The sequence below is a fragment of the Rhodofomes roseus genome (assembly GCF_022264815.1).
Source record: "Rhodofomes roseus strain CIRM-BRFM 1785 chromosome Unknown C8Q71scaffold_23, whole genome shotgun sequence".
Classification (NCBI taxonomy): domain Eukaryota; kingdom Fungi; phylum Basidiomycota; class Agaricomycetes; order Polyporales; family Fomitopsidaceae; genus Rhodofomes; species Rhodofomes roseus.
This window is the reverse complement of record NW_025952979.1, coordinates 267,759-292,800: the sequence shown is the minus strand read 5'-3', so window position 1 is coordinate 292,800 and position 25,042 is coordinate 267,759. Positions and strand designations below refer to the sequence as shown.

General features: G+C 52.9%; 6 protein-coding genes across 6 annotated transcripts; 3 read left to right on the top strand and 3 right to left on the bottom strand.

The window, feature by feature from the left end:
- Positions 1-1,534: 1,534 nt before the first annotated feature.
- C8Q71DRAFT_880637 (uncharacterized protein) lies at positions 1,535-3,292 on the bottom strand (the record flags this gene model as incomplete). Its single annotated transcript, XM_047928477.1, has 5 exons — positions 1,535-1,740; positions 1,789-1,888; positions 1,976-2,053; positions 2,115-2,718; positions 3,039-3,292. The coding sequence occupies 5 exons, from the start codon at positions 3,290-3,292 to the stop codon at positions 1,535-1,537; spliced, it is 1,242 nt and encodes a 413-aa protein (XP_047775068.1).
- Positions 3,293-3,986: 694 nt separating this feature from the next.
- C8Q71DRAFT_840905 (uncharacterized protein) lies at positions 3,987-8,409 on the bottom strand (the record flags this gene model as incomplete). The annotated part of the gene is made up of 18 exons (XM_047926527.1): positions 8,081-8,409; positions 7,810-7,920; positions 7,423-7,748; positions 7,255-7,367; positions 7,056-7,202; positions 6,844-6,998; positions 6,671-6,783; positions 6,423-6,616; positions 6,211-6,366; positions 5,996-6,150; positions 5,860-5,941; positions 5,674-5,803; positions 5,546-5,616; positions 5,188-5,486; positions 4,811-5,067; positions 4,486-4,751; positions 4,181-4,427; positions 3,987-4,081 (listed from the first exon to the last, which is right to left on the bottom strand). Exons 1-18 carry the CDS (start codon positions 8,248-8,250, stop codon positions 3,987-3,989), a joined length of 3,087 nt encoding a protein of 1,028 aa, XP_047775067.1. The 5' UTR covers positions 8,251-8,409.
- A 1,752-nt stretch (positions 8,410-10,161) lies between these two features.
- On the top strand, positions 10,162-12,868 carry C8Q71DRAFT_779314 (cytochrome P450). The gene is made up of 15 exons (XM_047924809.1): positions 10,162-10,449; positions 10,498-10,595; positions 10,655-10,746; positions 10,810-10,853; positions 10,904-11,001; positions 11,055-11,227; positions 11,296-11,546; positions 11,598-11,664; positions 11,718-11,912; positions 11,960-11,989; positions 12,044-12,277; positions 12,329-12,361; positions 12,422-12,450; positions 12,503-12,790; positions 12,845-12,868. Exons 1-14 carry the CDS (start codon positions 10,311-10,313, stop codon positions 12,661-12,663), a joined length of 1,644 nt encoding a protein of 547 aa, XP_047775066.1. The 5' UTR covers positions 10,162-10,310; the 3' UTR covers positions 12,664-12,790; positions 12,845-12,868.
- A 2,338-nt stretch (positions 12,869-15,206) lies between these two features.
- Positions 15,207-17,284, top strand: C8Q71DRAFT_726535 (uncharacterized protein; the record flags this gene model as incomplete). Its single annotated transcript, XM_047921769.1, has 4 exons — positions 15,207-15,297; positions 15,360-15,406; positions 15,456-15,481; positions 15,877-17,284. The coding sequence occupies 4 exons, from the start codon at positions 15,207-15,209 to the stop codon at positions 17,282-17,284; spliced, it is 1,572 nt and encodes a 523-aa protein (XP_047775065.1).
- Positions 17,285-17,638: 354 nt separating this feature from the next.
- Positions 17,639-19,204, bottom strand: C8Q71DRAFT_277914 (haloacid dehalogenase). The gene is made up of 7 exons (XM_047917470.1): positions 18,887-19,204; positions 18,801-18,826; positions 18,597-18,720; positions 18,326-18,399; positions 18,247-18,257; positions 18,016-18,194; positions 17,639-17,922 (listed from the first exon to the last, which is right to left on the bottom strand). Exons 1-7 carry the CDS (start codon positions 19,039-19,041, stop codon positions 17,751-17,753), a joined length of 741 nt encoding a protein of 246 aa, XP_047775064.1. The 5' UTR covers positions 19,042-19,204; the 3' UTR covers positions 17,639-17,750.
- Positions 19,205-22,795: 3,591 nt separating this feature from the next.
- C8Q71DRAFT_277681 (uncharacterized protein) lies at positions 22,796-24,990 on the top strand. Its single transcript, XM_047917468.1, has 4 exons — positions 22,796-23,043; positions 23,093-23,185; positions 23,261-23,617; positions 23,670-24,990. The coding sequence occupies exons 2-4, from the start codon at positions 23,150-23,152 to the stop codon at positions 24,876-24,878; spliced, it is 1,602 nt and encodes a 533-aa protein (XP_047775063.1). The 5' UTR covers positions 22,796-23,043; positions 23,093-23,149; the 3' UTR covers positions 24,879-24,990.
- The last annotated feature ends 52 nt before the right edge of the window (positions 24,991-25,042 follow it).

Genomic DNA, 25,042 nt, shown 5'->3' with positions numbered 1-25,042 from the left:
GTATTAACTTGATTCAAAAATGTATCCATGTTGAGTCAGTATTAATACACTGGCCAATCCATGTCCCAAATTGGGTGACTTTAATGCAGTGATGACTTAATACACTTTTGATACACTGACTAAGCCACCTGACTCAGATCTCTTAATACACTTGTAAGACACCTGTAAGACACTCCTTAGCCATTGTCTAAGTTGCATGTTACACCATTAAAACAAATAAGATACAGTCCTACTGCATACATATATGTGGTCCTGAGTCACTGGATTAAGTAAAATCAAGGGAGATTGGATTTAAAAAAAACATCACAAGTGGGGCTTGAACCCCTGACATCAGCAAAGGTTACATAATCACACAATTAACTCGGACACCAGCATCACTAACCACTACACCATAGGTCTGTTACAACCTGGGTAACACAATGTGATATCACACAATGCTGGAATGCTGGACTTAGACATATTTTGGATGCTGGCACAGGGTGCCCTGTATCAGTGGTGACTTAACCAGGTGCATTAGAGGTGACTTAACCAGGTGTATTAGAGGTGAATCAACATAGTGTATGAGTGCTAGCCAGACAGGTGACTCAATAGTGACTTAACCAATAATGGATGCTAGATGTCAAATTTGTCAGGTCAAAGGTTAAAGTCACCATTGAGTCACCTGTCTGGCTAACATTAATACACTATGTGACTCAATAGTGACTTTAACCTTTGACCTGACAAATTTGACATCTAGCATCCATTATTGGTTAAGTCACTATTGAGTCACCTGTCTGGCTAGCACTCATACACTATGTTGATTCACCTCTAATACACCTGGTTAAGTCACCTCTAATGCACCTGGTTAAGTCACCACTGATACAGGGCACCCTGTGCCAGCATCCAAAATATGTCTAAGTCCAGCATTCCAGCATTGTGTGATATCACATTGTGTTACCCAGGTTGTAACAGACCTATGGTGTAGTGGTTAGTGATGCTGGTGTCCGAGTTAATTGTGTGATTATGTAACCTTTGCTGATGTCAGGGGTTCAAGCCCCACTTGTGATGTTTTTTTTAAATCCAATCTCCCTTGATTTTACTTAATCCAGTGACTCAGGACCACATATATGTATGCAGTAGGACTGTATCTTATTTGTTTTAATGGTGTAACATGCAACTTAGACAATGGCTAAGGAGTGTCTTACAGGTGTCTTACAAGTGTATTAAGAGATCTGAGTCAGGTGGCTTAGTCAGTGTATCAAAAGTGTATTAAGTCATCACTGCATTAAAGTCACCCAATTTGGGACATGGATTGGCCAGTGTATTAATACTGACTCAACATGGATACATTTTTGAATCAAGTTAATACAGAAAAAAATACATTAATGAATCAAAATAGAGTCACTTTAACTGACAAAGATGGCACATCCGCCTCCTACGTAAGAGCACACCATCCGTCGGGATTACATATATCTCCGTCTTGCCATCCGTGCTCCTCGTCGTGTACTCCATGCGATCATCATACACCGCCGCAATGCATGCGGGCTTGATCACGTCATGCCCTCGCCGGCCGTTGTCGCAGAGGTCGTTTGCGCAGATGTTCGCCTGGTTGTTCGAGGGTGTGACCGAGCTTCATAGGGCACTGCAGGGTATTGTTAGCATTCGTTTCGAAAGACGCAATACCGAACGGATAGGTCTTGACGGTCTTGCACAATGAAGCAGGCGTACAAACCTCTTGAGGTGGTTCCAGCATCCGACGTTCTAGGAGTTGTTCAGAAAGTGCACTAGTGGGAAGTTCAGCGGACACACCTGGTTGTGGGCGCTCCAGAGCCCGTCTCTCCCGCTCGAGCTTGCGCCTCTTTCTGTTGGTCTCTGAGATCATCTCGGTCTGGCGATCATCTCTTTCCGCCTGCGGACGTGACATGATCAGCACGATGCCAATACATGCCCATCATGTGCTGAACGCGCCCTTACCTTCCACCTAACCTAACCACACGCCGTCCTCATCCAGTTTCCGGTGTTTCATGACATTCAGGGCCTCGAAGTCAGGCACGCAAACGTCGACGTCGAGCAGCTTGTCCCGCTCACGATGAGCGATACCACACTGGACTTGGATATCGTACCGCGTGCCGTACGTACTGCAGGCACACGATCCACACGAACTTGCGCACGACCGCGTAGCCCTGCGGCGAGTGCGGGCTGCGCACGCGCGTGGGCACGTACGTCAGCGTGAGCTGCACATCCGCGTGGCTCAGCGCGCCCCGGGCCGCCGACGCGCGGGTGCGTATGGGAGTCGGGCCGCATGCCGCGCGGGAGCGCGGGGAGGGAGAGGACATGGTGTGGGTCCTACCAGGGCAGGAGGATATGCGCGTAGTAGAACGGCGAGGGGGGGCGAGAGCGGGTCCTCGAGCGGGCGGCGGCGCGTATGGCGAGAGCCCCGAGCCGTCAAAGAGGAGCCACTCCTGCTTGGGCTCCACGTCGCCGTTGCCGTGTTCCGGGACGGGCGGGACGTACCCGAAGTTGCAGACGACGTCCCCGACGGCGAGGTGCTCCCAGAGGCCTGTGTCCATGAGCTGCTCCTCGCACGCCGCGACCGCGCTGTCGTCTAGGACCGTGCACGGCACGAACGTGGGCAAGACAGGTGCGCGCGTGCGCGACGTTGCGAGGTAGAGGTCATGCGGGGGCGTTCCCCTTGGTACTGCAACAGTAGGTGGGGGAGGTGGCAGCGGTCTTGATTCTCTTGAAATGGTAAGTAATGCTTCTGAACATAAGGGTGTCGTCCACACGCAGCTGTGGGCGAATGCCTCGAGTCGACGGCCTGGAAGTCGAAAGGATGGGCCAGTACCACATAGCGGACGCCGCGCGCACGGCGTTAACGCACTGCCGTGGAACAAGCGTGCTATGTGGTAACTGGTAACCCTGCGAAGTCGCGGAGAGGCGCGTCCTTTGTCGAACGGGAGGGGCGCAGGAGCGGCAGCGAGTGCGGGAACAGGGGTGCCGCGCGCGCATCTTGACGGGGACGCTGGCGACGCGGCGAATGGCAGCAAGTACGAGCGTACCCGTCCGCGGAGATTTGCTGCACAGAAGACCACCACGCGCCTTGTCCCACGGCATGGCGTGCAAGCTGCGCGCAGTTGCGGGATGGACGCGGCGAGGGTGAGGGAGGCGGGAGCACGTCGACGGCGGACGCTGTGCGACGGTCCGTGTCGATGAATGCCCGCGCGTGGTGGTGAACGCAAAAGACGAGCCTCCCGCGGGTGACACGGGACGGATTCTGCGCATGGTGGGTATCGACCGACGCGCGCGTCGGCATAAGTTGCAAGCGACCGGTGGAGAGGCGCGTCCTTCGTTGAACGGCAAGGGCGCAGGAGCGGCAGCGAGTGCGGGAACAGGGGTGGGTGTGGGCCCATACATCAGCACTCGTCGCTCCGACCAATTACGGGTCATGTACTCACCTCGCGTCCCCTCCACTGTCCTCCGCCATCCTCCTCCTCGCTCTTCGCCCTCGGTGTTCGTACCTGTTAGCCACCGGGGGATGGAGCGCCCGCGCAGATGGCTGCGCAGGCGCTAACGACACCTGCACGACGGTTGGTGGGTGTGTCAGTGGGCGCGTGGTCGGCGAGACGGCGAGAGTGACGCACGAATCAAGGTGGGTAGGTGGTCGCGGCGCGGTTGCGCAGAGTCCAGAGACTCAAGAGTGCAGCCACAACGGCCAGTTCCCACGGTTCAGTCTCTGCAGTAATCTTGTATGGCAGAGCGTACTGAGGTCGGGGCACAATTCTCTAAGGTACGGAATTGTTATAGGCTTGTTTGAGATACCTATACGGGTCTGCTCACAAAGAATCATCTCCCTCGGAGAGATATCCATGGCACGAGCACAATACTTTGGCCATTATACTTAGGCGCCGCGACCAGAGTCGCAGGTAGAACGACCGGTGAATTGCACAACAATAACAATAACATAAGCTAATAAAGACTAGACATGCGGGACTACAGTGCGATCGGATCTATGCTGCGTGTAAGTTCGCCTTCTTGGACTTCTTGCGCCCTGCAATGGTCGGCGCGCGGCGCTTTTTGCCAGAGGTTGATTCGGAAGCCGAGGCTTCGGAATTGAAGTCTGTGGCACTGGTAGATACATTCTGTGAGCGATGATACGAGGAGTCTAGTTAATTCGCTGTAAATGAAAAAGGCACCCTATAACATACCACAATGCTAGAGGCGACACTCGAGGCAGGTGCAAGGGTCTCGCCGGCTGTAAGAGCCTTTGCCTTGCGCTGCTTGATGAGGAGACTTGTTAATGCGTTTGAACCGAGCAGCTGTGCTTTTCCTTCGACCTTCCGCATCGATTCGAGCAGTGCAATTGCCGCTGTATCCGACAGGCCTTCATCTCTGATCGCCGTGTCGATCCACTCGGGTATCTCGCGAACACGTTGCCAGGCCTTCCGAGCCTACATGAACATGAGTGAGGCGACTGCTATGTGCGAGATAGAGTCATGATTAACGCACCTCGATTTCACTCCGCCACTTGCCCTGAAAATGTTGTTCGACCAACCGTAATGGTGGTTTCGCGCCTGTCTGATTCCCATCAGCATCGCGAGTGGCTTCACCGCTGTTGTAGCACGCCCAGATCTGTGCTATGGTCATGTTATTCAAGCTCTCGCTAGGCTTCCATGCCTGCCAGAGGTACTTCGGCTGTCGGATAAGCGAAAATACCTTCGCCCAAGTGACAGACTGCTGCCCCATACAGGGCGGCCATAGCAACTGAACAGTACCTATGTGACATAGAGTAAGCTCTCAGGCCCGTCATATATGGCAGAGCGTCGGAACTCACCCTCTTGATTGAATGCTTGAATAGACGGAAGGACCAAGTCGACTTGAGTTCGTGGCCTTGCCTGCGATGGTGACTTCGGGGATGGCGCAATGAAAGCGCGCAAGGTGCTGTCCCCGGCTTCATACATGCCAGTGTCTTCATGTGCTCGGGCCTCCGCGCTTATTGTAAGTGGTGGATCGAGGTCATTGCCAGAGAGACGGGTGCCCGGTGCGAGCTGGATGGGGCTCCCAAGTAAGGTACTTGCTGGCGGGGTGCTACTGGTCTCCAAGTCTGCTCGGTTGAACAGGGTATGCTGTGTTGCAGCCTGCACTGCGACCCGACAATTAGGCAGGTCCGACTACAACAGACATCATGTGTACTCACAGGATCGTGCATACAACTCATTCGAGTAACCCTTGGCGGGCGAAAGGACAGCGGTCCGCCGTTCTACCGTCTCGCCCATTGAATGCACCTTATCACCTATCACATTAAGTATAACCCTCATCTGTTCTAACGCTTGACGCTGCGCCTCATTCTGGATGCGCGAGAGATCAACAGGCTCTGCCTGCTGCGACTTTGCTGTCTCAAGATGGGCTGGATACTGAATCTTCATCCACTCTTGAACATCCGTGGATGCTAGAGCGGGTAGTCGGAATATGGGGGAAGTTGGGACAACCTGATAGATCGCTGCAGCACACTGTCCGACGCAAATGCAGATATCAAGAGCAGGCCCCATAGAGGATTAGGTTAACTCACTTGAAAGAGGAATGGTCGGAGATCTACGATCATCTTCCAAAAGTTTGTTACACCAACAAGGTTCCGTCTGCCTACAGCAGCAGCGGATCATGAGTCGACGAGATAATGCAGCTCTTATGGGCACTCACCTTCTGTCGCCTTGATGATTGATTCGGCCATGGGACATACACGGTTCAAGAACTCGGCTGGGACTGACACCTTGCACCAGACTGGGTCGTAATACTCATGCTCCATATACCCGTGGCATGCGAGATTTGCCTACGGATTACTTCTGAACATCTCGGATCATGTAATACAAGCACGACTGAACGCACCTGCTTCGGAAGATTAGGAGCATATGTAGTCTGATACGTCCCATGTCTCCATCCAAGCTTTGATGTTTCGAATGGATCGACTCTGACAGACAATCAGCACCTGAGGATCGATCCCATGGTAGGTAAAGATGCCTACCCAAAGCGCTCTTGCATGTACCCGATTAGGTGACGGGGCAAATGCGCCTTGATCGTTGATTCAAAATCTGCCTTCTTGAATGCTTTCGCATACAAGTTGTGCAGATTCGAATCGGTGTACGTCTTGGTAGGAGAAGAGCCCCAGATGAGCCTAACCTAGATGTCGAAAGTTGTCAAATATCGCACACCATTGCGGTATAAGGGCCTCTGACTCACCTGTCGCCATGTCTTGTTCACCAGCCAGTCGATATCCAGCTTCTCGGCAAGTCGGAAGTGATCAAATAACTGATGGAAGTGCATCGCAAGCGCACCAAGTGGACACATGAGTGGATTTTCATGCGCCATCCATACTCGGTAGCTTGGATTGACGGTCTGGTGCAATCATTGTAAGTACAGACAAAAGTAATCGAAGATGTCTAAAACTGTACCGTCTGCATGTTCCGAATCCCTGCCTTTTCCTCACTTTGAAGGCCAAGGACAACAAATATCGTCTGCTGATTGTTCGGATGCTTCATCTGATAAGGCTGCAGCTCACATAGCTTTAATGCACGGACGTCATCCCCTCGGTTACCTGAACCATTCTGCAATGTCCACGCAAGGTGCCCGTTAATTGCAGATCGTACTAACAAAGTGATTAACAGTTTACCAAATGTGCCACAACAAGAAAAAAACGCACGTTCCCGGTGTTGTAAGAAACCGTAACCAATATCCTGCAGCTGTTGGTCGGTCACACTGGCCAGAAATGTGTTTGCGACGATGTCCGGTGCATCCTCGTTTGGAATGAGGCCGCTAGAAATGAACAACAAGTGTTTGCATTGGATACTTCATGTGTCAGGGCGAAGAACTTACAGACGTGCACTGATCAGAGCCTCGTTCATTCGAGCCTTGACGAGGTCGTAGACGTGAACTGTTGCTGCAGGCCGTCGTGTAGCGAGTGTAGGATCTGCGGCATCCTGGACCTTGCGGATGCGGAGAGCACCAAAGAATTCTTTCTTAATCTGAGACTGATATACAGGTCGTCAATCAGTCAATGAACAACGGGGCAAAGGGACACGACTCACAGCACCAACACGTGTTCCAGGAATATACTCTCCCTTGCGGCTGCGCTTTGGACGGTCTGCAGTGTAGTTGATGAACACGAGGAGGCTATGTTCATCGACTATCTCGTCCGGGACCCGGCCATCTGCCCTCGCATCTGCGAGGAAAAGCTGAGGGGAAGTCAGTAGGCGAAGTACTGCAAGGGTATTGAACTTGACTTGCCTCCCATGAACGAATCACTGATTTCTGTGTCCTTCGACCACCAGCCCGCCGGTTCTCCTCGAATCGTTTGGCGGCATCAACGCGCATGCTCCTCTGGTAGCTTGTGAAGTCAACTTGGGACGCAAACACCATCAGGATTATCAATATGCGAGAGGGATGTGAACGTACCTGGGTCATCCATGTCGAACGAAAACAGGGTTGCATCCTCTAATTCATCATCCTCTTCGTCGCCATCCTCAGCCCCTCGATCATATGCAAAGACGTCAGCTGCCGCGTTACAGTCCACATAGAACTGATTGCGCAGCAGCTCGTCATCACCGTCATATGTCTCATCACCTGTACTAGGCAATGCGAACGCAGGTGTCGCAGCTGCAGTCCCATGAATTGGCGTCGCAGCCGTGGTGCCATGGGTTGGCGACGCTGGGATGCGAGGCGGCGGAGTGTGAGGGGGGGGACTAGGCAAGGGTGCAACACCATTGCCCGTCGGGGAGTACCTAGACACGAGGCTCAGAGTCTGTCTATACTACACACATATCATGAACGAGGAATACTCACCAGTAATCAAGTAGGGCATCCCGGAGGCGCTCAAGGCTAGCCCTCTTCGGATGAGATATGCTCAGACTCGCACATGTTCCCACCAGGCACTTCTTTCGCTTGATAGACAGCCTGGTGGCATAGTATATATTCGTTAGCAATTGCGTGGAGGGCATAGCACGGGAACAGGCCGCATTTGATTGGATGAAGCGATGAATGATTGACGCTTCGCGCCCACGGTCCGGGGCTAGTTCGCTAAACACTGTCCGCAAAGTAGTAGAATCACACTCACAAGTATGCATGGTACGTCTCGCGAGGGACAAGCCGGCCATCTGGAAGACGTTCTGGTGGGCTTGCAACGTTGGACAGAGAGGCCGTGTGTTGGGCCTGCGAGCGCAGACTCGGGTCGATATTTTGCTCGCCTATAGCTACCACGGCCGGTGGTGCCGCCGCTTCCTCCATTGGGATAATCACTATTGCCCAAGTGTGGCCTTATAATATGAATACGGGCAAGCCGATGTAGAATAAGAGTAGCGAAGCTTAGAATAAGTTGAACGAGATTACGGAGAGACGAAAAGCGTAGTCTAGGGGCTAACGAGCGAGGGCGAGCGCGCGAGAGAGGCGGCGCGGTTGAACTTCCCGGGCCACCCGCCGGGCGCTTCGGGGGCACTCTCGCGGTCACAATGCGATTGTGACCGCCAGCGAGCCAGACGCGGGCGGTCACAATACGGTTGTGACCGCGCGCATGTGAGTCCCGCTGGGGTCTTCTCGTTCCTATCAACATCAGACACGATGGACACTTGAGGACAATCTCACCTTCTGTTTGTTTTCCGTGTGCTGTCTCGCTAGCTGTCTGTTCGCTCTCGTCGTTGGTAGTCGTTCATAGTTCTTCCGTATTTCTCGATGCCTGACCTTGCTATCCCGTTTAACCACGTTCGTGACGAAGACGGGCGCTTGCGAGTGTTGGCGCGTAGCGCTCGAGGCTGACCGCCGCTTGGCCGCCGCCCTCCGAGTCCTTCTCGTCTCGAGTCATCATTGATACGCCCTCCTCCTCCTCCTCCTTTCTCTAGGTCACAACTGAATACTGGCTTCATATTCTGGCTTTATACTTGCATATAATGCTTCAACCAGCTCGGCTCGGACTGTCATTGAATCGCGCCTCGCCATCAAGTCCACATTTCGTTGGCACTGATCGTCATGGACAACTCGGATTTCGCTGACAGCATTGCGAAACCTGGCTTCGTCGCTCGTATCTGCATCGGAGTAACTGTGAGTTTCAATTTACTTCAACGTGTCGCGTACTCATATTGCGCCATAGCATATGATTAGACGGATACTCTGAACTTGGAGTGCTCTCCTAGCGGCTCCCTAGGATCTTGACCGAATTGCGACTGTCAGCAGGCACGGGGATCGACTCACTCGCTGGTTTACTCCCCACATGGGCTGCAGACGTTCCTTTTCGGACCAACTTTGACAACTCTTGCTCATGTGGTCCTGTTACGCCGTGGAATTGACGTCTGTCGCCATTGTCTTTGCACTTGCAAAATGATTTCAATTGAACATATGGCCCTGTGTCAAGCGTTCACGCACCAGTATTCACATGGTTCCTGGACCGCGCTTCTGGATTGCCAAATGATTCCGTGCCTACCTATCTCCTCGATCAAAGATTCCGGGCGCTCTGCAGTCAAATCCTGGTCGAACCAGTTACCATGTTCCCTTCTCTCTCTACGACATCTGTGTCATCGCCAACAACCAATCGCTCATAGTTTGCCCAGTACCTGAGGTAGCTCAATGGGTGGCCGGTGACCATATGCATGTGGCGATCGATGCTCTTCGACCGCCAATGGACCGTACGGACCCGGTTGTGCGTGCTCTGAGCTTACTCTCCGTATTCAATGAGTCTGGCGCTAAGAAGTCTCGTCAGTGACGAAAAAACCCCTCCGGAGGAATCGCTGATGCTAAGACAAGACGATTTCACCTCGTCTTCCTTCTCGAAGGCTGAAAGCCGCGGACCAGCAGCGACTGCGAGGGTGTCGATTTCGGACCCGGTGGCGCTGCTTCCCGCGATATCGGTTGCTACATAGGAAAAAGTGAGTGGTAGCATCCTTTCCACGTTCAGAGGCTCAGATATAGGCTACGATGAAGACTCTCGTCCCAGGGGCCAGCACAGTGCCAGTCAAAGTCCGAATTAGTAATGGCGCCTTCTTCCCTCAAAGGTTTGCCTATCTCTTGTAACTTCTCAAATTTCACCTGGAAAACGTTGAGATGACACGAGGTTCCTAGTGGTGGACGGATGCTATCCTGCTTCAATAGAGATCACTGTTCCGTGAAACGGACCCCGCAGTTTCTACGTTCGAGAGCTTAGATACCGTAGACACTATTTTGTTTCAATAGAGGCCACTATTCAGTGGAACGGATACCGCAGTTTCTACGTTCGAGAGCTTAAATACCGTGCGGCCGTCAATTATGCGTAGCACTACATTGCTCGGGTTCCCCGAGGACACTTACCCTCACTCACGACCATGTTGCACAGGCTCTCACTCGTGATATGCGCTCTACTGGGATGGTCCCTATGGCAGATCATGCTGTACTTGCGTATGCGCAGAGCGAGCAAGCTTCTGTACAGCTTACCGGGACCACCGTCGGCGTCGTTCTTGAGCGGTATGTCGTGAACGCGTCATTTACAGTACATTACCTCACTTATTATAGGCAACTTACGGCAATTCTTCGCCCGGAATGGTCTAGACTTCCATACTCATGTTGCGACGGATTACGGGTCAGTGGTCAAGCTCAACGGCTTCGTGGGCGTGCGTGCAACTATTCTTCATACCTGTTGTCCATCGGTGACGCTGATGCATCCATACAGTATCCGATGATCTACGTCTCCGACCCGAAAGCACTTCACACAATGTTGATCAAGGAGGAGCATATCTTCCAAGAAGCCGAAGACTCACTTACGTGCGCCCCCATGCGCTACTTCCCCGCATACCCCAACTGATAGCACATATTGGGTAACTTTAGGGTTAACTCGGCATTGTTCGGCACCAGCTTGGCCTCGACGCTCGGTACGTCGCAGCTCATATGCAATGAACGACAAAACATGATGTCCCCTCAGGTGGTCACCACGCAAAGCAACGTAAGCTCATAAACCCGGCATTCTCCGTCAACCACATGCGCGAGATGCTCCCATTGTTTTACGATGTGACTCGCAAGGTAGTACTTGCTTTCGACCACCGTGTCGCGCACTGAACCCCCCATCCTCGTAGCTCCGTGATGCAGTTGCCTCACGCATCACTGGCGAGCTGCAAGAAGTAGACATGTACAGCTGGCTGAGCCGTACGGCCCTTGAGCTCATCGGCCAGGGCGGTTTGGGCTACTCATTCGATCCTCTCGTCGAAGACTGCCAAGATGAATACGGTGATACCCTGAACCGCTTGACGTGCGCCGTTCCTCTTCTCTGTTGAATGTGTGCGCTGACGCCTACCCACACCTATATCGCGACTATAGGCCGAACCTCGACAGCCTCCTACTCTTTCGTAAGCTCGTTCCTTGGTCAACATGGCTTCCAACCTGGATGCGACGCGGATTTATGCAACTGTTCCCCGCCGGCTCTCCACCGCGTAACCTCGTTCACATCATCGACACGATGGACAGGCGGTCCAGGGAGATCTACACCGAGAAGAAACACGCGTTCGAGAATGGTGATGCGGAAGTGGTGAAGCAGGTCGGGAGTGGAAAGGACATCCTTAGTATCCTCAGTAGGTGGTTCAATCGTCGCAGCCTTTCGGGCACTCATGTATGACCGGCAGTGCGAGCCAACTCAGCGGCCGACGTGAACGACAGGCTTCCGGAAGAGGAGGTCATCTCGCAGATGAAGTGAGTCTTTCACAGTCATGGACCGAAGTCATCATGTTCATGACGACGCGTAGCTTGTTCATAGCAGCCGGGCAAAATACAACAACCAACGCAACAGCGCGCGCCCTACAAATTCTCGCAGAGAAACCCGCTTATCAAGCGCGACTGCGCAAGGAGCTATTGGAAGCACGGGCTGCGGACGGTCTGCTATACGACGAGTTGAACCACCTCCCGCTGCTTGACAGCATCATCCGCGAGACTCTACGACTGTAAGAGGTGTCCCGAGCATTCTGGACTCTGCCTGACTTCTGCTCAGCTACTCTCCCACAGTGGTTCTCCTCCGCGTGTAAGTGATCCCTTACTCAGTGTGTGCGCACCAGGAGAATTGAAGTAAACACAGAGCGACGGAGGACACTGTGCTGCCTGTTTCGGAGCCGATCCAGACTGTGGATGGGAAACAACTGAATGAGATACCTGTCCCAAAGGGTACAGAGTTTTTTATAGGCTCCCTTGGGTGTAACGCGAACAAACGTATCTGGGGAGAGGACGCCCTCGAGTGGAAGCCCGAACGCTGGCTACCTTCATTAGCCACCTCTGTCACGGACGCCCGTATCCCAGGCGCATACTCGAACCTGTGCGTCGCTTTGCAATTCAGCATGGAAGCGCCTCTAACTTGTGCACGCAGGATGACGTTCTTAGCAGGAAAGCGGGCGTGCATGTGCGTACCTTTATTCGACATGCAGCCATTCGTGAAACATAGCGCTGACAGGATGCACAGCGGGTTCAAGTTCGCCGAGATGGGGATGAGTGAGTGTTAATGTTGCTCGCCGCGATCTGCACTTGAACAAACAAACGACAGAGGTCCTATTGGCTATGCTTATCTCTCATTTCACCTTCGAGCTGAGCGAACAGCCGGTCGTGTGGAACGTTGCTGCTGTCGTGTACCCTTCAGTGGGGTACACGAGCTTGGACCCCGAACTTCCTATGAAGGTCAGCCTGTACGACGCAGAATTGCAATGATCGATATCCTACGGTACGCAAAGTCGTAATTGATGGGCGTGATTGCCTTTTAGCTGGTGGATACCTAGTCGGCGAGATTGCACTTCAAATGCCCACAGCAACTCCAAGGTTGGTTCTGATTCGGCTCGTGAGTAATGTGCGTGCATCATCAGGGATGTCATTTAAGAAGGGTTAATTATAGTTCATTAGTGAACCTAATCAGGATTAAAATGAGTTCCTTAAGAACTATGATTAGGTATTCATTCTGTTAATCATGGGCTTAGGGTGGTATGATTACCTCCATTAATCCATGTTGGCATGAAACCATATTATGATCCCAAATGAAGGCACTAGCCCTGACACAAAGGGCTAATTCTCTGCAAATCCCAGTCAATTTACACTGAATCATGGCATAATCCCAGTCATGATCATGCTTAACCAATTCATGACTCTTAATCCTAACATAATCCCATTATTTAGATATCATAATCATGGCATAACCTCAGTGTTGATCCTGCTGAAATGGGCATAATCATGACATATGTACAATCCTAAACATTCATTATCAAGCCCTAATCTCAGAGCTAATCTATGGCAGGCATCATGAATGTAATCATTAATTCAATGCTAATCCTGGCTGCTGATCCTGATATATTGATGTCAGATTAGTGCTGATTAGCCAGATAATCTGCAGAACAAATCACAGTGATCAGATCAATTAAAAAAATGTTGTGCAGAAGCCAGGACTGAACCAGCAACTTTTTGAAGCATTACATAATCACCTTATTGGGCAAAGAAGCATACAATATAACCACTGCACCATACTGTCTTGGTATGTCTGAGATGTTATTGATCTATGTCATGTTCTTCGATTGCTGGACTTAGACACATTTCTAGTGCCCTCCCATGATGCAGTCTAATCCTGATCAACCTGAGATTAGCAACCAATCAATCCTCACTAACCCATGAGGATTTGCAGAGATTAATCCTGAGGTAATGCTTCTTTGCCACATAAGACTGTGAACAGATCAAGTCCAGATTAGAGGTGGGATTAGATAGTCTTCCAACTGATTAACTTACTGCTAATCTGCAGTGTACAAACAGGATTAGGGTTCCACATTACTGAATCATGATTAAAAGTATTAAGTATAGCACATTGAAATCATCATTGAAACAGCAGATTATATTGGAAATAAATCTTTGCAAATCCTCATGGGTTAGTGAGGATTGATTGGTTGCTAATCTCAGGTTGATCAGGATTAGACTGCATCATGGGAGGGCACTAGAAATGTGTCTAAGTCCAGCAATCGAAGAACATGACATAGATCAATAACATCTCAGACATACCAAGACAGTATGGTGCAGTGGTTATATTGTATGCTTCTTTGCCCAATAAGGTGATTATGTAATGCTTCAAAAAGTCGCTGGTTCAGTCCTGGCTTCTGCACAACATTTTTTTAATTGATCTGATCACTGTGATTTGTTCTGCAGATTATCTGGCTAATCAGCACTAATCTGACATCAATATATCAGGATCAGCAGCCAGGATTAGCATTGAATTAATGATTACATTCATGATGCCTGCCATAGATTAGCTCTGAGATTAGGGCTTGATAATGAATGTTTAGGATTGTACATATGTCATGATTATGCCCATTTCAGCAGGATCAACACTGAGGTTATGCCATGATTATGATATCTAAATAATGGGATTATGTTAGGATTAAGAGTCATGAATTGGTTAAGCATGATCATGACTGGGATTATGCCATGATTCAGTGTAAATTGACTGGGATTTGCAGAGAATTAGCCCTTTGTGTCAGGGCTAGTGCCTTCATTTGGGATCATAATATGGTTTCATGCCAACATGGATTAATGGAGGTAATCATACCACCCTAAGCCCATGATTAACAGAATGAATACCTAATCATAGTTCTTAAGGAACTCATTTTAATCCTGATTAGGTTCACTAATGAACTATAATTAACCCTTCTTAAATGACGAAGACGGCATCATAGCATGCCTTAGACAATGTCGCGAGGCACCATCTCCTCGCCAGAAGGGAATTGAGCTGAGAGGGTCAGTACACAAGCTTGTACGTCGTACTACCGCCACACATTGGTCTCAATGTGCGTAGTGTTTGTTGTTACATGCTGGTTTTGTGGCGTTTACCCTCCTTGTTCGCCCAGTGACGGGGACTGCTCGCTACGTTTTTGGTCCTCATTGACCGTTCTATTCTCCTTATTCCAGTAGGCATATCGCTTCCTGGTGAGCAGGAAGAACCTATCACTAGACGGTGCCACAACACGCATCAAGGACTAGCTTTGATTGTATCAATGCGGGATCGAAACGGACCACTGACACGATTCGTATGAAACCAGGAATTGGTGGGACTTCTCAGGCTACTGGACAGTGACGTGCTCTGCTGGTCCATGTGTCCATGATGAGGCCCGTTTGCAAAGGCGAGCAGACCTTCAGTGCCACGTTGTGATGTACTGATCGAAAGCTTGTTTTCTAGCCTGTAAGTATTCAAGTTTACTACGCGCTGGTGCCAGACGCTCAAGATGTCGTTGGTGTTGGAATCCAGGTACGGGGTTCATCGGGAGTCGGAACGTGTCGCGGCCGAGAGAGTCGGCGGCGCGATGATGGCGCGATGTGCGCGCACGGACATTCTACGTACCTGAAAGATCGATTATCATTGTCACTAAATACCGCAGTCTGCCACGACGCACCTCAGTCTTTCCGCCTCGCACGAGAGACTGAGGTGAGTAACTTATTTTACATTTCTTTTGCTTGATACTGATGTACCGAAGACGTTCGTTATTCTCTCTTACTCTAGGTACATTCAATATAGTCTTTCCGCCTCGCACGAGAGACTGAGACGTTCGTTATTCTCTCTTACTCTAGCCTACTGCGTGCTTCAACCTTCAAAAGTTGGTAGGCGACTCGGATATCATTGTGGACTATATACATACAACGCCTCTTGGGGCGATGCCGTACTTGCATTCTGACATGCGCCGCAAGGGCACAGTAGTATGAAGACAACTGCGCGTGCATTTCATTGACTCGACCCACACGCAGCATATCAGCGCGCTCACGCAGTACCATGACCGATTGGCCGGACCTCTCCGTGAGTACACACTTCCTAAGCTTCTTCGTTGAAGCAGCAGCCATTCGCTGCGGGGGAGATGCTCCGCGATATTACGTTCAACATGCATTCTGACCACGTTGTAGAACCAGGCCTGTGAGCACGACCACCATCGTGTTGGACTTCGTATACCGCAACAATGTCGGCCCCGGCGTCTATCTGTCCATACTCGGTGGAAATAATCCTAGTCATAATAAAGTTAGCGTTCAGCGGTCCCGCGCGTCAATGGGAAGCTTTATGGCTACCGAGGCCATCAATGTCACCTGCGAAGCTACGTGCCCCTTCGCATTCGACATCATCCTCGCTGCCCATCGCCCACTCATGTATCCATTCGAGCGAACACCATCGCCCTCCTCTTCCGTGGTCCACAACGACATCACGCTGGAACTTAGACTCGAGGACCCCGCGATCAACCTCGAGGTCCTCTTGTTGGCCTGGGAAGAGCTGCATCCGTACAGCGTGGAGGCCGTAACCGCGCGTTGCCAAGATATGTTCGAGTTCGCTACCTCTCATCATTGCATGGTGTTCGCTGCCATACAACTCAAAATCACCAAGCCAATAGAGAGCACCGCAGACGGCGAGGAACTAGGTCGTAAAAGGCCCACACCTATCCCTGAGCCCGTCGAGGAGGTAGAAATGACGATCGAGACGATTGGCATCCTCTACCTCTGCACGACCGAGATGCAGCGCGAGTACAATGTCGGGCTCTCCCTTCTGGCCCCATGGCGCAACCTCGGCCACGCCTCTCAAGCGCTCACCGCCGCGCTCACTTATGCCTTCACAATCCTGTTGGCGCATCGCGTACAGGCGCTCATCATGGACGGACCATGCAGCGACGCAGCTCGCAGCACCTTCACCTGCCTCGGCTTCACCTGCGAAGGCACGCGCCGCCGCGCGGTCGTCAGCCCGGCCGAGGCCGGCTACCGCGATGTTGTCGCGATGGCCATGCTCGACACTGAATGGCACGTGCGCGAAGAGGGCGCGCACGGGCCACGCAGCGTATGGGACGAGATGTTCGTGCGACATCATCGCGAACAGGAGGACCTCCTGCAGTGGGAGGAGCGCCACAGGAGGCTGCGGCGCACCGCGAGCCAGGAGACGATCCGCGAGGGGGACGTTGAGCTCGCCTTCACGTCCGGCGCGCCGTCGCCCTCCGCCTCTTCCATTGATCTCACTCACGATGCCCATCCGTGTGTAGATCCCACGGCCCCTGCCCATCCGCGTGTAGATCCCACGGCCCCACTCGCAGACTCGGACGCAGACTCGGAGGGCCCGATCAGTGTGCCTTCGTCGCCTGTCTCGGCGTCGTCGACGGCGTCGTGGAGCGACCTGGACGTGTCCTCGGCACCGCGCCCAGCGCGAAACAGCAAGCGAAGGAAGGGGAAGGGGAAGGGGAAGGCGCGTGGGTCTGCGAACACTGCTGGCACGCGTGCGCCGCCCCAGAAGGATGAGTACGCGTCGGACACGAGCGCTTCGAGCTGGGACGTGATTTGAGCGAAGGCAGCTGTGTTTTTGGGCTCTGGCTTCGCGGGCGAAGCTGAAGTCTGATGGCAGCTTCGTGCGGTTCATCATGTCCATGTCCGAGTCGGGTCGGGCTCTGTGGATCGTGGCAGCGAGAGGGAGGTCAGGTGTTGCCCATATGGAGTGTACTGTGTGGGAACGTTCGCAGCTGCCAGTGTGGTCTTCGCATGCTGCTCAATAACAACCCGGTGTCTACGACGCAAGTGTACTACCATACCAACCACTGACCGCGAAACCAAAAGTCTTGTCTTGTATCACGCGTATGTAGCGATTGTTGTTTCTTGTACAGCTTGTGGAGGGAGATTGACCAAACGTCCTTACGGCGCATACTTGTTCTGCAACGATGATCCGTTGTACCACACATTAACATTAACTTCGCCCCAACGTGACACGCCGACTCACCTTGAGGTCGTCTGCTTCGGAATTAAAGATGTCTCTTTCAAGACTGTTTCTTGACGAAAGCCGCAATCTCTCCTAGGCTCTTCACGATCTGGAGAGGGCCAACGCCAGCTTCGGGCATAGGGATCTGATCCTTCCACCCTCCACCAGCGCGGTCAACCCAGATTGCGCCGAGCCCCGCAGCGCGTGCGCCGGTGACATCGAAGGGGTTCCTGCATCGAAGTGAGCGCACCGACCACGGAAGCAAACAAGGTCCATCCAGTCAAAATGAGCTGCGGTCGCGAGATCTTTAAATGGCCGCTCACCCGCTGACAAGCCAGACGTCGGGCGAGTCGCCTTGCGCCCCGGAAGCCTTGCTGAATGCCTTGCGAAGACCATCATAGATGGCTGTCGCTGGTTTGTACATCCTGACTGAGTCTGCGAGGTGCAATGGAAGGGGGAGGAGCGCCTCTGGCAGCGATGCATGCAAGGCCGTGGAGACCATCTGTTGACACAACGGTCGAGTCTATGCTAGGAATCTAGGAGCAAGCACTGACCTCCTCTGTGCCTATACAGACAAAGGTACAATTGAGTGTTGACACGTATGATTCGCTGTCCGAAATGGGTGGCACCAACCGTTGCTAAATATGACGACCTTGATGTTCGGGTTTTGACTCAGCTCCTTCAATGCCGGGACTGCATCCTCGAACCTGCATACCGTCGTCAGCAGTCAAAACTCAGCGCAGCGCTGGAGTACGGCTTCAAGGGAATTCCTTCCTCAACCCGAGCAGCATTGCATCCGAGATGTACCACATAGACATGGCGCTGGACAGTGTCACCACAACGAGCGCTTGAACACTTCGTCCGGCGGCGCAGTCTACCGTGAAGCCCGAACTTGTCAACTCACGGGAGAAGATGACTATAGTCGCTCATCAAGGCGGCGATCTCGCTGTCCGCAAGCTTGATGTCCATCTCCGCGGCTGCGTGGTTGAGGCTTGCCCTCGTGACATCGTCGAAAGGCTCGTAGAGACCTGTAACACGGTCCAGAGCAAAGCAACGAAACGATCATGCTGATCAGTCCACTGCGTTCGCACTCCTTTTTAGTTCTCACCCATCGAGTTCAAACGCCATGTGTACCTGTCATTGCAAGCGTTAGGACGAGACGATGAGTGAAATTGAAGGCGTCAGTACACGCACTCGAGCTGAAAGCGCCTCCACAGCTGACTGAGCTGAGTAGCCTTCTCGTCGTCTAGGCCGGCGTGGGTTTTGATCCCCGATATGATGCTGTTAGTGTTCAGGATGGTTCCGTAGATGTCGAACGCCAGCACATGAATGCCGGGTCTGTGTGCCATTGTAGACGTGCTATGCTATTCGGCAATATTGAGGTTTGATGAGTTTCCCATGAAACGCTCTATTTCAAGCCAGAAACATCCTTGTGCGAGCTCACCTGCTTCAGCAGACTGATGGAACTGCAAGATGTATGTAAAATGGATTTTGAAACCGGACGACATTATGAAGTAGATCAGCACAATTGCCAAGTATGGTATGTTGCGGAAATCGATGACGGCATGTCACGTGCGGGGTTCCGCGCGGGCCGAGACCGGTGTACTATCAGTCTCCTCCCATCCGAGATTCCGAACTCTGCGCTCTGCGCGCATATGCTGCGTACGCTGTAATGATGCCATCGGACATCGAGAACAGAATCACGACTATAGCTGCTAACAGCTAGCTGAGAGGCATCTGGTCGTCAAATTATACAAGCCGATATGTACCGTAGTCAGATCCTTGGAGAGAGTGCAATGAATGGCGCGGATGTCTCGATGGACTCTTAGTACATGGGGCAATGAGACAGTGACAACGCTGTGATGGAATATCTACACCTGAGCTAGATGAGACCATCAAATCAAGTGGACCCTTCCACGGCTTTGATATACATTCAGGTCACGGCACTAAGCTCAGACGCAACCTGCATACGCAGGCGCATGACCTACAGTGGTCCCGCTGACATGTCAGTATTTCCCTGAACAAGCTGTCGCGGGCATTGTGAGGACTCATGAGGGCTGAAACAGCGCTCCGCGACGCAAGCAACACGACTATAATACATGTCAGTTCGTTACGTGAAGCAGATTCTAATAGTAGAACATCGACCGCAGTCCGGACTCACCGCTGTCAGCCGTTCGAACTTGACAGATCCGTAGTAGGAAGAGCTCAGATTCCGTTCAACGCGATCTGGAGGCCTGATGCGGGTCTCCGCCGGTGCGTTTTGCTCCTGCTTCATATGGCGCTAGCCGCCCCCGGTATCTACATCGCAGTGTGGAGAGGAGATGGGCGTGGCGCCGGTTGCCGTAAGTCCTCGATCGTCAGGTAGATCACTCCCCGCTTGGTCTTCGGTAGCCGATGTAGTTCCGGGGCAATATCGTCCGGGACGCCCCAAATCCTCTACACAGCCCCTTTATAGAGGAGGTGCGTGCTGCAGTCAAGACCTACATCGTTGAGGGAGAATGTATTGTGTCCCCGTGGACCGAAGGCGATAGGTAGCCGTAGCAAAAGACTTGAAGAGGTCCACAGGGCTGAATGATTACGACTGCTCGATTCTCGATGCTAGCACAGAGAGACAACAGCACAGGAACCGTAACGGCCTGGAAGTGGACGGGTCCTGACTGATTATCGAGCGAGCGGTGCCATTCGGTGGCGATTCGAATGATTTTGCGATTTCGCAGTGATCCATGCGACGCAGGGTTTAGTCAAGACAGTGAAGAGCCACACAAACTAGATTTTCCCCTGTGAGCGAACAAACGTTACTGGCCGCCGAGATACTGAAGATCACCGCCCGTAGATCCAATGAGATGCCTTGTGAGAACGCATGCGCGCAGTGCGAACTACGCGCGTCGAGATGGCCTGTGCGTCCGCCGCTCACTTGCGACAAACCTGGAAAGCCGAGTCTTCGCCCGCAATCTAGAGACGTTGTTGTGAACACAGACAATCGAGCATATAGTTGATGGTGTTTATCCGCTCTAAACCTCTGCATCTGTTGTGGAACAGAGGCCCCCGCCGGCTAACATTATCCAGTGTATCGGTATCTTGTTGCTGAAACTTTTCACCCAAATGCAAGCAGCAGGAGTGGATATGATGAACTCACGACATGTATGGGGATCCTGATACCTTTACAACGGTGGCGTATCCAAGGAGGGTTGGGACGAAGACCAGTTCACAATAAGGTCGACCTAGCCTATTCTCGGATGTATGATGAGGGTCGACTTGTGTACCGTTACTTGACATTCCGGCGGAGCCAGCTCATGATTTACAGTTTCAGCCGAGGCAGAGATCCTGGGCTCGAGGGTGAGTATGAGCTGTATTTGAAATGAGTATGAGTTTGGTTGATGATACTAGTACCGTCTCTGGTGTCAGTCAGCGGCCTGATTATCCACGACACGAATGATGAACCCAGTGCGGAAGACGGCAGGCCGCGTTCGGCACAAAGCCGTTGTGAAGAGTTTTAGTGCGTGATTCCGTTGTAACAGTCTCGTCCAATCGTTGTGCCATTCGAGTTAGGCAGAGATACAGATTCTGACTTGGCAGCGAAACGGTTGCAACAAAGGGGACCTTGTTGTGAGATACTCTGAATACAAGAGCGGCGTCGTTATTGTCACTGTGGCATCCCGTCGGAAGTGAGCGAGCAGCGAAATCAGTCCAAATACGCTAGAAGGACTGGACGCCTCACCTGACTCGCGAGGCGGGCAACGATATGCTGTCAGCCTGAGGCTGCGCCGGGCGGGCCGGTATTGAGCTTATATTCGGATAACAAGGATATGTGGGAAAGCTGAGATCTAATTTGCGCGTACCTGCGCATGTCCATGCGGCTGCAGCCTTCAGATCAGAAAAGGGGAGACTGACCTATCACTTCACGGGATAAAAAGCCTGGAAGAGGTAAATAATCCCAAAATGGGAATGAGTGTGTGTGTGGGTCCCGTTTCTCACGCCCTAGCCGACCTCATGCGCGTGACATTGACCTTCCCTATCGTCCGACTCGTCGGAGAGAACGCACGGAGAACACAACGAAGAGTGCGGTTCACGCAGCCTGCCGCGTTCCATCAAATTGGGGTCCTCGATGCCGCCGCGCGGTGCGAAGGGGAAGAGGTTGCGAGCCTCGCGGCACCGCCGCATCACCCCCGCGTGATGCGTCTGACGCCTGGCCTACTGACCGCCGCCTAGGCGCAATCAAAATGAGAGGAAGTTATTCAAAATCCCCGGTATGCCGGAGCTCAGGGACGATCCGGCCCCACACCGTTCGCCCATCGACGGCTGTCGCAGCGAGGTCGGCTCACTGCGGATTAGGCATACGGAGCGAACAAGCCCTCGTCGGTGGTACACTTCACGGCCAACCTCCTCCTCTCAGACTCTGTCCAGGGCTTCTGCAAGGATGTTATGAAGCTTCCCCATAGGCTACGACTATCTTGCCAAAAGGCGCGCACTTCGCGGAAGGCGCCGAGCATGAGTACACAGCACGCGCATCGCCTGCCTCTTCCATCCGATGTTCTACTGCAGTTTGCAACTTCCAGATTTGCCTGAAAACTGCCTGCGAACCCCAGATCTGCGCTGCACATAGTGCGCCACAAACCGTGTACTCCATGAGGCATCAGCACAGCACGGTCGCAGTTACAAAAGCGATGCTCACGATCGTGCAGTAGAGAATGCACTCGTTAAGGCAGGTTTGTGAGTGTGTCAACGACGCCTGACACAAGAGAGGAAGATACGAGGTACTGATCGAAGAACATATCAACGCTAATCCTGCCTGAGACATTCGCACTCGGCCGTACTTTATTGTCATGGTTGTCTTATCCTCGCGGGCCCAAATCTGTTATTATGACTCGCTAGCGGCCCTTTTGTCATCTTCACGGAAGCTATCAATCGAGTAACAAGAGATCAATCTCACGAAGATGAAGGCTCGCCCTGTGCAGCCTCAACTCCGATGCCCGATATGGGTATCCTTCAAGAAGTGCGATGTCCTTGAGGCGAGACCACAGACGCTTGGAAGAGCGCTTACAGGACCCACAGTACGGACTGATATAATCCGCGAACTATCAGGGCAATGCTCGGACAGGACCCCCTTCGCCCGCCATGATGAGCGTCGCCGCAGAGGCTTCGCTACATTCCATAATATCCCAACTATCCCCACCTACGGCGGGCACCGATGATTACGACAACATAGTCGTGGGCGTGCACTCCGACGATGACAGCGTACTCATATACCCCAATGAACGAGACGCCTCTTTCGTTAGCCTGGTGAAGGCATCCCGCCCCCGAAGTGCCATCAAGGCACGCACACCAGCTGTCAAGGCTCTCTTGGCTGACATGTACGTCGCATCCTTGTGTTCACTCGACCTACTCTCAATTGTGGTATAGACAGCCTACTAGCGAGTCGTTCAATGTCGTCGACGACATCAACCTCCCTATCCTCAAATGCCTCCCATCGACGCCAGAGGAAGCGGTCGGGAGGTCTGCAGCGCTCATCGTCAGTCTTCGCTACCGAGTTAACGAGACAAGTGCTTACTTCGCCTTCTGAACGTGCAGCGCGACGAGTGTGCTCTGATCGTCTGGCTCGACGACCTCAACAGAGTCGCGCAGGGTTTCCTCGATATCGAGCACCGGCTCAGACACGCTGTGCACCTGTGCGAATGCATCTCTATGCCTTCGTCGGCGACACTGCGCTCCCTGAGCGAACCGGAGTCAGCTATTTCGCTAGCAGACGACTTCTTGTTTGCCCCTTACCATAGCTTCGACGACCCTCCCGCAAGTACACATCCGTACGACCTCCCAACGCTGGAGCTGCCCGAGCTGGATCTACCGTTCCGGCCCCTGGAGGCTGCGTCTTCGACTGAGGGCGACATCTTGAACGAGGATGACTCCATGACCGTCGGGTTGGCATCGGTATGTTCAAGCCCATGACGAGACGTTGAGGCAAATACTGATTCAGATGCAGATCGATGCCCAACCTAGACGGAACATGGTAGGGGTACGCCCTACCATATTCCATCCAGGTCTTGGATGCGAACTTGCGCCCTCCTCGCTATTGCCAGGCAACGTCTTCACGAGCAGATCTGAATACGCGAGGTCAGCGCCCTCTCACGAAACGGAACCTCAGACGATCTCGCCGAGCCTACTGCACTCGCCGCACAGTAGCTACTCCACCACGCTCTCGCCGGCATCGACCTCTGGTGAGCTGTTGACGCCCTGGTCTGCGGCTCCGAACACGCTGCCGGTATGGACCACCCCGTCGGAGCTGCAGATATCGCCGACGAGTACGATCGACGTCGCGTCCATCGCCCCGGCGCCAAAGATGCTCGACGCTGGGTCAAGCGATGCAGACCCACACTATCCTCGTGCCCAGTCCCCAAGGACGGTGTCGCCGTGCCCTGACGCCAGCACCGTACTCGGCCGCAAGCGCAAACGCGGCGCTGCAGAGACCACCGAGATCCCGATGGCCCGCGAGGTGAAGCCTCTGCCCAAGCGGCGTGCAAACCGCATGGCAGATGTTGCATCGCCCGCCGCACGACTATACCCTATGCCCGGTCGCACCATGCCTATGACTCGCAGTCGACGGGGCCGAACCGTCGAGGAACCGCCATCCGCCGGCCCATCTACAACGAGGCGAGCGGACGTCGACGATGGAGACGCAGAGTCGATGGACGACGCCCAGAGTGTTGGCGGCGATGTCAGCGACGGCGACGACGAGTACCGGCCCATCGATATGGTGGTTGTTGATGAGGACGATACCGACTACGAACCGAAGCCTAAAAAGGGCCGCGTAGACGCTGGCACAAGCGGGGAGACGAGGGCTGTGGCAGCCAGCTCGAAGAGGAGCGTGACCAAACGTTCGAAGAGGCGACGCGGGGCTGGCGCTTTGACGCCGGGTGGGTCGAGGAGGGGCAGGTTCCCCTGCCATCTGTGCGACAAGGTCTTGACTCGCAAGACGGACCTGGATCGTCATGTGGATACCCATCGTGAGCATGCCGACCGAGGAGTCTTGTGCGACGCATGCAGACATCACTATGCCCGCATGGACTCCTACAAGCGACATCTTCGCCCGGATGGGACATGTCCGAAGGCCAAGCAGGATGATCCTATCGACGTTGACGACGAGGGGGACCTGACCGAACCAGAGAGTGAGGAAGACGCGCCGTCCTCTTAACGCGGCCAACGGGCATCTGCATTGTGCCGGACTCCGACTGTAGGTGGTGTGCACGTATTAACTTATCCTTATCCTTAGCATTCTCGCATCGTCGTCGCTGTGCATGTTGTGTATCTGTTTTCGAACATTGTCTGTATTCGAACATTGTCTGTACATCGCTTGTA